Source organism: Syngnathoides biaculeatus, chromosome 18 (genome assembly GCF_019802595.1).
Source record: "Syngnathoides biaculeatus isolate LvHL_M chromosome 18, ASM1980259v1, whole genome shotgun sequence".
Lineage (NCBI taxonomy): Eukaryota > Metazoa > Chordata > Actinopteri > Syngnathiformes > Syngnathidae > Syngnathoides > Syngnathoides biaculeatus.
Genome location: NC_084657.1, coordinates 10,338,912 through 10,351,716, shown reverse-complemented (window position 1 = coordinate 10,351,716; position 12,805 = coordinate 10,338,912). Strand labels below are relative to the sequence as shown.

The following is a 12,805-nucleotide window of genomic DNA, read 5'->3' as shown; positions in this document are numbered from 1 at the left end:
CTAATTGTGTCTCTTGCGATCTGGATGAAACACGTAGACCAGCGGAGAACAAGAACTCACTTGATGTGGCTAACAAGCTAGCCCCGTTTTGCCTCCCTGCGCTCTACTGCGGCCTGTGACGTCAAGTTACCTAGCAACCTGCCTTCTGAGTCGTCAGCAACATTTCAGTGGGATTTTCCCCATGCATGTGAAAACTGAACACTGACAAAATGCAAACCCGCGTATAAATGTCACCACGCGGCTCGGCAGAGCAAAAGAACAGGGTAGGCACCTTATGGAGAATTTGACTCATCCGTTATCTTGCTAAATAACACAAGTGAGACGTCCCCTAGTCCCTCATTAATATCATTGAGGTGGCATTTCGAGGCCTCCTTCATAGTTTTAGTGCAGTGAAACAAAAGCAGCTACAGTATTGACAAGTGGCCTGGAGTTAGGTGGCACTTGTGGGGAGAGAAATGGCGTCACGGCACACCTGTCAGCAAAGGCCCATGACACCATAGCAACGGTCTAATGCTGTGAGGGGGTGACTGGCAGCCAGCATGCCAGCCAGGACAGACGAGCAGAGCAAAGAGAGAGAATCCGTCTGCCACAGCAGAGTCAGCCCAGCACGACCCACCGCAGCTCCAATTGTTCCTGCTCCTGGCTGATAGATACAGCCACATTATGGCACTTGCCAAGTGGGGGTGGGGCCCTCATGCAAAAATGACAAACAAAGTACTGTCCAAAGATGGGATATTTATACAGGAAGATAAATACATTCTCATGATAATCCATCTCTATGAGGAGAGCAAAAAACCCACACTTTCATCGACCCCCATCTCCAGCACACAGTGAAACCTTTAAAGTTGAATGCTCCTGAGGCACAAGCATCCAGGCGCCTGGTGGCAAAACAAGGGCCGAAATGTTATTTTTTATGTGGCACATGAAAGCTTGCCTCATGACTAGTTATTCATCACAAAAATGATAATCAAATGCGTGGGCCCTTATGCAATAGAAGGGGGGGGGGCAATGAAGTGCAACTGCCTCGCACTCCAACCACACGTCTGCTCTGTAAACAAATACAGAGCAGCAGTGCAAGGCTAGTGACGTGCATGAGACAAAACGTCAAACCTGTTAACTGATTTGAAATGGCATCGCGCCAATGTGAAAATAAGTGTGGCATGAGGAAAAACAGTGGTAAAAACCCAAAATCCAGGAGCCTTTAAGCAGACTCGCTCAGGGTTCTTCAGATGCCACTGAAGCAGTAAGAAATGTCATACTATTGAGTTTTAATTTTAAATCTCATTAAATGTGTTTACACAAAAGACAGCCATCCATTTTCTGAGCAGCTTATCCTCACGGGGGCTGCGGGAGTGCTGGAGCCTATCCCAGCTGTCAACGGGCAGGATGCGGAGTCCACCCTAAACTGGTTGCCGGCCAATCGCGGGGCACCATGAGACAGACAACAGTCACACTCACAATCACACCAAGGGGCAATTTATAGTCTCCAATTAATGCAAGTTTTTTGACAACAAAAGACGCGTTTTGAATTTCCTCCCCTTACTGTAGCCAATTTTATTGAGTTTTTGTTTGATCACTAGCGAGACAGATCATGACAAGCAATATGGAAAATTGATGAATGGACATCAACTAACATCGGCAACCATATAAAACTTACATGAGATGGTATATTTTAAATAATCCTTGTTGTCGTCACTTCAATGTATCCTTTTCATTACTAGCCGCGTCTTCCAGCGAGCAGAAGCAGACTTTACAGTAATCCGAATACTGTACTGCTTTCCATGACAGATGGCACATTTTGGGAGCAAATAACGATGCACAGTTTGGAGCCGAGCTAAGAAAATGCGTCAGGAGATAAAAATAGTGCAGGCAGGGAGGCCACGATAGGCAGAACCCAGGTCACATGACCTTTAGGGGCCACATATAGGCCTGATAGTCTTGGACAATGGACTGCTTGCTGCCCCTCCTCCTCAGTCATTGTTATCTCCTGGGCTTGCTGAGCTCCTAAGCTTTTGGTGGTGGTGGGGGGGGGGGGGGGGTTGTCCTTGTTTACACATGCACATCTGAGCCAACACGTCAGCAGTCACCGTTAAACAAAATGAACAGTGAGTTATTCCACGTATGCTTATTTTATTGAACAAACATTTGGGGACAGATGGCCTTTTAACGGGGCAAATAGAGCAGAAATACGAACACCTACTCCTTCATACCGCAGAATTACAAGATGCAACTAATCCTGGGCGGATTTAAGAATAGATCAAGGCCTTCCTACACAGTTCCACAACCCGTGTTTCCACTCTTTTACAGGTTCACATCACACACTGCGGCTCGAAACGGAAATAGAGACAGGGTCACTGTTGCTCCAATCGCTAACGTCGCGCTTCCTCAGTACTCGCATGTGAGCCACATTCTCTATTGTTTTCTCCACACACACACACACACACACACGCACACACACACACACACACACACACACACACACACACACACACCACACACACACACACACACACACACACACACACTTGTCATGTCATAAGCAGCAGCGCTGTCGATTAGCTTTGATTCTGCCCTCCCCTTTCCTCTCTGCTCTTCCAGCCTCTTTGCGCGTCATTTGATTTTCTTATTTAACAACCTACCCTGAAAATGCGTAGGAAGAGAAGATGTCTAAATATAGATGCAACCAAAAGAGCTCACGCTACATGCGCACAGAAAAGGCTCTCTCCCGCACAGAGAGGAGACAAAAACAGTGATGCCATGCTGCTTGATGATCACCGTGCACAACACCATAATTAAAAAGAGAGGCTAGGGATTTTTTTGGGGGTGGGGTAATAGGTGCATTTAAAAACGGCATAGATCACGGACAAAAATCAGTTCTTGCTGCATACGCACAACCTGCGCAGACATTTTGACCAGCTTTAAAAAGAACAGACGGGCTCCAAAGGCAGTGCAAAGTGGATATGATGGAGCCAAAATCAGAAAATCTATAAAGAGCCACAGAAAAAGTAGAAAGTAGGCAGTACAAGAGGCAGACAGAGGCCAGAATGAGTGGGATTAACATGCGTAAAGTGAAGTAGCGGTTAGCACTCAATGTGGAGAGGCCGGTATCATTATCCTCTCACTGGCAAGGCAGAACAACACACAGTTCAAGTGGAATAATAAAGCTGTCTCAATGAGCATGTAAAGTGAATTGGAGTCACTCTTGATTACACTCCAGTGCAATATTGAAGCAAGGCCACTTTGCGCCACCTGTGCAAGCGCAACTCTGACCTCACGCTGTTCATTCACTCAGTTGCTTTAAAACTCAAGCAGGGATGTCATCTTTCATGACTAATTATTTGCGACTCCCCACTTAGCGTCTGATCGGCTGTTAGCGGGTGTAGCTAGCCACGCCTTCCCAAGCTTGTCACAAAGTTCATCTAAACAAACGAGTACCACCAATCACTTAGAGAAACACTATATGTCGGGTCCGCCAGTTTTCTTGTCATCTGCAATATACGATGGCGTTTATTTGAGGTTTCAGCACAATGACGAGGGAAGCAAGATGAGCCTATAAACAGCCCTTCCAATTGATTAAATTATGACAGCTAGAAACAGAAAACACAGAGATTGGAAAGGATAGCTGTAACTGTGTGAAGGAAAATATATCAAATGCTCACATAGTAACCCTAAGAAGATGGCAATCAGAGCGACGAAAGCACTGAGTATTGTTAGTGTAACATCTCGCAATATATATACATCTGAGTGGAGAAAATACTGAGGTACATTGATGAGTATTTTCATTTTGTCCCATAGTATTACTTTGAAAAAGAATGGTTTGAAGGCTGACATGCAAACAGCTGGTATGCAAATATGTACCCAATCCTCACAGAGTACAGAAAGGTAGAACATATTTTCTCATATCTGCTGATGTACTACTACTACTACTACACTGAAATGCCTAATTAGGCCCCATAGTATGGAGGATCAGTCAAATTTGGTGACCCTTCTTTCCCCTTTCTTTTGCAATAGTTTCTCAAAATCTTTCTCTTGAGTGTACATCATGTACTGAAGAAGTGAAAAAAGGTGGTTGAATTAATTAAGAATGCATCCCCCCCTCCCCAACTGAATAAATGGACAGCTGCAACATTTAGCAGGTACTGCTCATCCATCTCATGGGTGCGTGGGAGTGTCAAGCAAATGAATGAAAAATGAGTCCAAAGAGGGATTTAATAAACTTAAATAGCATGAAAGTGACTTCAGTAAAAGAATTATGTATAAAAGAATGATAATTTTGTGATATTTTGATGCTATCAAGTCTGTAAAGCCATAACTGAAAGCAGTAGGCGATAACATTTCACGTTCAATTTGTGGCAGACTGATATTATTGAATTAATTTAGCATTCTTAAGAAATCAAACCACATAATTCCAGTATTCTGGTGGAAAATTTACAAGCCACATAAGAGACATTTCATTATGTAGGAGAGCATTGAAAATGAGCTCCGAAGGCAATGCTCAAATACGTCATTTGGGCATTTAGAATGTGAAATCACAATCATACCTCAAACAAGAAATGAAAGTGACACGATGGTAAGAAGTGATGTCAAAATAGTGCCAGAAAAGACAAAGGAAGTTAGCTGTAGTGCTGCCGCAAGTGCTGGAAGACCACCTGAACATTGGGCTCACTTGCTCAATGTGAGACAACAAGATCCCTCATCGGATCACACCGCACAGCTCCGACAAAGTGCTCAAGAGAAAGTGAAGCCTTCTATAAATTTTGAATTGAAAGAATTTAGGTAAACTGCAGCAATCTCAGGAAACCCAATCAACAGATGGATAAACTAATATTGCTCTTGCAGACAACTATCGGGAAGTGAGACTTACTGCAGACTGGCCACTTGGCGTAAGAGACTTTCAAAAATGACACAAAAAGCATAACCAACCCTTTGGCATTCACTATGTGCACGTCTGCTGAAAGATGGGAGACTTTTAGCATAACATTGACAGGAACTAGGGATTGGCTTTTTTGGGGGTAAAAAAAAATGGCCATCATGCTCATGGACACAACAGTAAAAACCAGTCTAGACACTGGCGCTACATACTATCACAATCAAACTGAAATGATATGGTCAGTGCTTTTAGAAATAATACTTTAGGAACTTTCGAACCTAACGTACGTTTTTAGAATGTGGAAGGGAGGCAGGAGCACCCGGAGAAAACCCATGCAAGCACAGGGAGAAGATGCAAACACCTGTTGGCTGCCGCTCCACCGTGCTACCTGGGTTAGAGTCAAGAAAATATTTGTGCAGCTAAATAATTAAAAACATTTAAATCCACATAAAATGCCTGCACATTACAGCCTCTCATCAAATGCTGTGACATTGTTCCGAAAACCTCGATACTGTCCACGGCAGGATTGCTCCAGTCATCTTGCGGCTTAAATGGTTGCAAGGGAAAAAAAACAAATGAGCAGAGAGCATAAGCAGATCCCGTGGACGTCTCGGAGAGAAGCGACCCTGGAGGGTGATCACATGGGCATTATGAAGAAATACTCCGCATAGTTGCAAGAGATTCAGGAATTAGTATATGGTTCTCTGGATAGAATAAAACTATTCATTCCATGGGTGGAAATATATTGAGGGTGAGAAGAATAATGCAAATAAGGGAAAAGTTGGGAGCATAAAGTGGGTGTGGGGGTTCTTTGATAGAGAATGTAGGACATTTTTTGAAAACGCGTCTGTAGATGCCTTAAGATTGGCATGATTGTGAGACTGGGGAGGTACGTCCTCAAATTGCCGCCACTGCTGGAATAGATGTTCCTCATAATTAATCACCAGATGTACCACAAATGCTGCCCGTCAAATAGTGAAGAGGCAGAGGCTTTCATGTATTACAGTTTTGTTTTGTATAGCGTCATGAGAGCATTATTTCAAATTCAAACCGCTTGAAGTAATCCTCCTGGTGTCCAATGCACTTTTCCAGCCTTCTCTTTCGCCACACCTTCATGTACTTTTGGAAGGATTTCGGGATCCTTCACAGCTCTGCTGTCACGGGCTCTCGATGTTGTGCACATCTTCAAAATTCAACATTGTGACCGGCATGTTGCCTCGCAGGTATATCGTTGTCAACATTTAGTGAAGGCCACAAACCAATGTTTACTGAAGCTTTAGAGGATGATTTGACAGAACGCCAGCAAGTTTATGTACAACTCGTAGTACTAGCACTAACTTGGTCAGCTACATAACATTTTGTATCCTGCTCTCAAGCCGTATTGTACGATAAGTACGTGAACATACATCAAGCAAGCCTTGAATGAAAGTCCTCATTCCTCAGTTCACCAGTGACGACTGCCACACGTTTTTCCTCATCTTGCCCCCCCCCCGATAAAGGGATGGAAAAAGGAATATGTTGTAGTATACATATATTGCATCAGCACAACTCATCCGACTCTGTGAATCACAACGGCGCCTCCCGTTTTTTCATAATCCTCCATAAACCAGGAAGTAGCTGCCCAACGACTGTAATTAATATGGAAACAAAGAAACAAAGACGGTGGCTCTATTCATGTTGTTTCACTTTTATAAACCGTTCAGGCCCAGCAGAGGAATGTGCTCTACTGATTGACATTCTAGTGAGTCATTATAGCATTGTTACAACAGTTTAAATTAATTAATGAGTGGACTAAGTTCTATGCACAGCGACGTATACTGTATTATAAAAATAGTACATCTGCCTCACAGTTGCGTGAATTAAGCAGTTTATCACATGAGGGAAGGTGGCTAACATAAGACCTATGTTGCATTTTTTTGGTCATCTGAACATTGTGAAATGTCAATTAGCTTAAAGGGAGTACAGCAGATTGATTACGATGAATCGTTGAGAATTTTGTTCCATAAGCAAACCTGATCTTACTATATAACATGCGTGCATATTGTGGCACATAGCAGGAGAGGGCATAGTGTCGAGAGGCCCTGCGCCAAGCAAGCAATATCAGGTCATTCCGGCGCTGCATCCAGTTGTAGGATAGCTTAAACTGAGCATGGCATTAAAAAAAAAAAAAAAAAAAAAAACAGGAACATGTTGTGCAATTCGTCAAACCCCCCCCCCCCCCTTCGTTTGTTTCACAGCCGTGCGGGCCTCTGGGAGTGCAGGCAACATTACAAGCACACTATAGCATGTGCCGCTCATGCAGTTCTATAAATAAAAGCAGATTATTCGATATTAAGCCGAGATGAATTGTGCTATGAACTCAGCAATGGGAGCTTCTTGGCGGGGGAGGAAGTGGAGTCACACAGGTTTTCGAGCATCTTTGAGGTGCAGATGAATAATACTTTTAATCATAACAATAGCTAAATAACATTTTTTGCGGGTGCCTTCAAGGCCCCCCACCACACACACACACACACGCACACAAACACAAACCCTACGCGAAAGAGAGGACGTCGCGGTTTCATGACTCCGCAGTTTGTGATAAGACTCTCATCGGCTTTTTTGTCACAGACACGTCCAATTTACCTCCAGCGTGCGGATTTCTTGCTGCGTGAGGTCGTTGGACGCGGCGCATTTGGTCCTGAGCCCCTGCAAGCTGGAGATGGAGATATCTATCATGTTCTGGATCAGTTCGCACTGGTGGAGCGCGGCCATGGCCGCGTCGCCTGCGCCGCCGCCGCCGCCGCCGTCCCTCTCCGGCTTCTCGCCACTCTCGACCATGGTCCCGCCGATAGCAGACACACTATCCATCCCTCGGCATTTGGGCTGGGCTGGGAGGGCTGGAGTCGAAGCGTTAATGGCTCAAATCCGACATATGCTTCGGCAGCCCGACACAACTACAGTATTGTGAAAAGAAGCACCTGACCGCGCAAATATCCCCAGCTCTCCAAGCGGACGATCTTCAAAGGCCAATAGAGCTTCTTTGCTTTTAATCCAATCAATATCCTCGATGCAGGAAGGTTGTTAAAAAGTCCCTCGACTTGACGTTTAGGCCCGCTGTTTAGCGACAACAGTCTTGTCCCCTCCAACACTAACAGCCCTCCGCTAGTGGCTTTCAGTCTGTCAGCTGTTAGGAACATCATGGGGCACGCGCTGCATTCTGGGACATGTAGTCTACAGGGTGTGCCCCAGTCCTTTTGTGACCAAAAGAAAAAAAAGGAACCGTTTTTTGGACTCTACAGTCTTTACATGTTAAAGTGGCCACTTCAGCCGAGACCCTCCAACGACCCATTTTCTTTGCCGCTTATCCTCAAAAAGGGTCGCGGGGAGTGCTGGAGCCTATCCCAGGAGTCAACGGGCAGGAGGCGGGCTACGCCCTGAACTGGTGGCCAGCCAATCGCAGGCCACATGGAGACAGACAACAGTTGCACTTGCAATCACACTTACGGGCAATTTAGAGTGTCCACTGAATGTTGCATGTTTTTGGGATGTGGGAGGAAACCGGAGTGCCCAGAGAAAACTCACGCAGGCACAGGGAGAACAATGTAAACGCCTCATAGGCGGGGCCAGGATCGAACCCGCGTCCTCAGAACTGTGAGGCCAACGCTTTACGAGCTGATCCAGCCGAGAGAGAGTAAATTAAAAGTAATTCAATATTCATTGGCAAAAATGGAAAAAATAAAGCTAGTTGTGGATGTTTGTGCTGTGAGAGATGGTCACAGATGCTGTGGGGAATTTCCCAGGTTCAATTAATTTGTCAGAAAATTATTGAATGTAAATATCGGTAGAAGGTAGACTAAACGGTGCTGTTCATGCAACACAGCAAGTGAAGTGTATTAGCGTTGGTTTTATTGTCAATTTGTGAGTACACTGAGATGACATCCTCATTGTTACTTCATAATATTTGTGACATTTTTATTTAGTGGTAGTGTGCAGTGAGGTTTTTGGAATGTAAAACGGGGGCCTCGGCTCAATAAAAGTTGGACGCACTAATCGGCCAAATATCGGTGGAAATGCTGAACTGGAAAAGAAAGAAGAATAATTGGAAGTATTTGTGTGCTGAGCGGCAAATTTTTCTTATTTCACTCATAACAAATGTCATCTTCCCGGTTACCATTTCTCAGTAATCAAGAGCCCGGTGCACATCACTAGACAAGTGACACACCGGTGCGGAAGACAGCTTTCCGGCGCCGTGGAGAGCCAGGGCAGAGCTTCTTCGATGTCTGGGCACCCGCCACAAGGGCACCTCAACTGTGATGGGGGAATCCTGCCTTTGGCTGCCTCAGTCGCAGGCTTTATTTTTAGCCGCTTAGCTCCAGCTGGATGTCATTATTCAACTACAGTTGCAAGAAAGCCAAATGACATCCTATGGTGGGGCTGTTATAATAAACAAATAAATCTTCCCCAAATGCACTGTTATATTGCGACAAAGCATGAAGAAAGGAATTTTTTTTTTTTTTTTTTTTTTTTTTACACACAGAATGGGACTGTGCACAAGTCTCAACAGGTGGTGCTCAGCACCATCACTCCTTCCTCCTACTCACACTTGCTTCCACTTTGGAAGGGAGCGACTGAATGTTTAGAAATGTCACAAATGACCATTTGATTGCAAGCAGCTGAGGAAGAGGCTGCAATTTTGTCACACGCCATCTCCTTGGTGCCATGAGGGTGCGATGTTCCTTCTTTTAACAGAGGCCGATTGTACAATAGAACGTGAGTCACTACTCAAGCAACCGTGTGGTCCCAGCCTCCGTCTCTCGATAATTTTCTCTTCTCATTGCATCAGCTTTGTTCCACAGCGTGATTAAAAACACTCATGTAGATTATGAGGAGAAATTCTTTTATGTCCATCGAATATTGGACCCAAAGGTGCAGTGAAACTCTTTGATACAATACATGACTTCACCTATGAGTAAATTTTGACTTTTTGTTGAAAAACACATTTGTCGCATTTTTTTGTGCTCTTTCTTTAATGTCGCCAAAGTGCCGACAAATAGGGAAGTAGTCATTTGTGAGCAAATCATTTATCTTGACTGGTCTAATGTCCTTGCGTGTTGGGGAGGAGCTAAGTTGAGCCTGGGTTGCAATGGCGAGTCTTCGGTCTGCTGCATGGCTCTTAAAAAGTGCTCAACAACAAACGGAAGCGTTCTTATTGTTTGACAACATACATGTGCACTTGTGGTGCATTTTTTTCCCCATCTATATGATCAATAATCACAATTATAGAGAAGTCGGCTCAGCCAAAGTCCGTGTTGATCACACATTTAAGATTTAGCGATCGTGAATATTGAATAGGTTTCAATTATGATTGTCAGATGATTTCTGGGCTGATTGGGGAGGAAGAGTCGCTCTAAACAAAACGGCTCACTTTGGGTGGGACCAAAAAAAAAACATCTGAAAATTGAGCTTTGCTGACTTTTGCTGTCCTTGTTCCGAAGTGGGGAACATGGCTGAAAATCAGATTATAAGTAGGCTACATGTGTACTGTAACCCGCTTAAAATGAAGCATAAGCACTTTTGTTTTTGCTGGATTTTTTTTTTTTTTTGGTGTCATTTTGGTTTTGTGATTATGCAATTTCTGGTTTGAATTATGTCGTACTGTTCTAACAGCACAGACTAGATGGTTCCCAGCCAGCAGCACATTGTGTCCCTCGAAAGTTCCAAAGTTCTTCGAACAAGTAGACAATAAAGCTTAGTTGTGATATTTTACTGTAGGCTTTTCATTCCCTGATAAATGATAGCTAAATCCAATGATATGATATGATATGATGCACTCACTGGCCACAATATTAGGGAAACTTAAAATATAATGTAATGAGATAAATAACAAAGGCAGTTATGCCTTGATGAAGATAACCCTCAACCGGTCAGAATATGAAATATTGTACAAATGGTGGTGGCACGGCCGAGCGGCTGTAAAGCGTTGGCCTCACAGTTCTGAGGATCCGGGTTCAATCCCGGCCCCGCCTTTGTGGAGTTTGCATGTTCTCCCCGTGCCTGTGTGGGTTTTCATCGGGCACTCCGGTTTCCTCCCACATCCCAAAAACATGCAACATTCAGTGGACACTCTAAATTGCCCCTAGGTGTGATTCTGAGTGTGCCTGTTGTCTGTCTCCATGTGCCCTACGATTGGCTGGCAACTAGTTCAGGGTGTGCCCCACCTCCTGCCTGTTGACAGCTGGGATTGGCTCCAGCACTCCCGCAACCCTCGTGAGGATAGGCGACTAAGTAAATGGATGGATGTACTAATGGTTGTAGTATACAGTGGTGTACCGATGTACTCCATTATACTACATGATAGGTGGTTAATTGGAATGTATTTTAAAATATGAGAGAGGCAAAAAACACTATTAGCAAATGCTGCATTATTGCAGGCATTAAAGTACAGCTGCAAAGTACAATCATGATATGAAAATGAGAAATATTATGCTTTTAAAGGCATACAGCACGATACAACTTTCGGTTCGGGTCGCAGGAGGCACATTTGAGGAAGAACAGTGAGTTGAAATGTAGCTATTGATGTTGGTAAACAGTCACGTTGCTTCACACAGGAAGGAAAGAGAAGCGTTTTGGTCTTATCGTTCACACTACATGTCTGTCTTGTCGCCACTTGGACAACTGGCACACATGACTAGCGTGTAAAAATACATTTAATTTGACACATTTTGGATTATCTTGCCAATGGAACTTTAAGTGCTTCGATTGCAGCATGAAAAAAGAATAAACAGGATTCTCACCATTTCTTGCTTTGCTTCTTCTTCTCCCTCTTTGCAGATTTCCCATCCAAAAGCATGGCGCTCTAAAATACAAACGTCATTATTGTTCATTGGACAAAAGCGTGAACACTAAAAGAGTCTAACAACAGACAGGACTCAGAAAGAAAGCTTGTGAGTTACTGTCCATCAGTGCCTTCTTAAGCCGTTTAAAGGGCCAGCCAGGTGGCACCACTTAGCATGCAGCTAACTTCAGTCTAAATGGGATCAGTCTGCAGCCATCGTCTTTCTTGCCAGAGGATTCCCATCAAGGAAACTTTCAAGTTGGGATTCCTCCCAGAGTTTTATTTCAAAATGTGGGCCCATGATGACTATTAAATTATATTCAGCTGCAGTCAGAAGTCCAGCAAATAATTTGATTTCATTGTTATCCTGTAATTTGATTCATATATTGTATTTATTTATTTTACGTCAACGCACATTTGTTTACTTTGACAAATTTTGATTCATGGCAACACTAACGCACGCAGCAACTGTTTCAACACAGGCTGTATTAACATTTAATTACGATTAATGGTCGCCATCTACTGGACAACTGTAGAAAATGACACATTCAAGCTGGGGCTGAGCCCAGCCATCAATTCTCAAAATTACGTCAACAACACTTGAGTCTTTTTTTTTCTTTTCTTTTTTTTTTTTAGCGGAAATACTATTGACAAATTGCTTTACGTTTGTTTATAAATAGTTGTTGTGTTTGGAGAACCTGGCCATCCAACAAGTGTGGAAAGTTTAACTGTTGGCATCTGCCTATTTCCAAAAATGTGCCACGTTTTCAATATTTGGCACTCAAGCCTTGGGGAAACATAACTATCTTTTGGGCCGCTTATCCTCACAGGGGTTGCGAAAGTGCTGGAGCTGATCCCAGCCATCTTTGGGCAGGAGGCGGGGAACACCTCCTGCCTGCAGATGGCTGGGATAGGCTCCTGGGAGGGGTCTGAATTTTACAATGATTAAAAGCGAAGATCATTTGATAAATACAAACTACGTAATGTTTTCTTTTATTTAGACAACCCAAATATGAGGCACACAACATGATGCATGTTCATGTAATAATTTGACCCCCCAAAACATAAAAAAACAATAACAAATGCAGGAATGTTTGATCTAATTTGAAAGCCTATTT

At 43.7% G+C, this 12,805-nt stretch overlaps 1 protein-coding gene across 6 annotated transcripts in view; it reads right to left on the bottom strand.

Moving 5' to 3' along the window:
* ksr1a (kinase suppressor of ras 1a) overlaps positions 1-11,819 on the bottom strand; it is a 35,521-nt gene extending 23,702 nt beyond the window's left edge. For 2 of the 6 annotated variants that reach the window (XM_061803086.1, XM_061803083.1), the window contains exons 1-2: positions 11,647-11,794; positions 7,496-7,749 (exon numbers count right to left, since the gene is read on the bottom strand). In XM_061803086.1, the coding sequence (XP_061659070.1) occupies positions 7,496-7,749; positions 11,647-11,692 (300 nt within the window). In that variant the 5' untranslated portion in view covers positions 11,693-11,794. Of the gene's footprint in view, positions 1-7,495; positions 7,750-7,830; positions 8,104-11,646 lie in introns of all 6 variants that reach the window. The other 4 variants (XM_061803087.1, XM_061803084.1, XM_061803088.1 and 1 more) reach the window with 3 other exon arrangements.
* Positions 11,820-12,805: the final 986 nt, after the last annotated feature.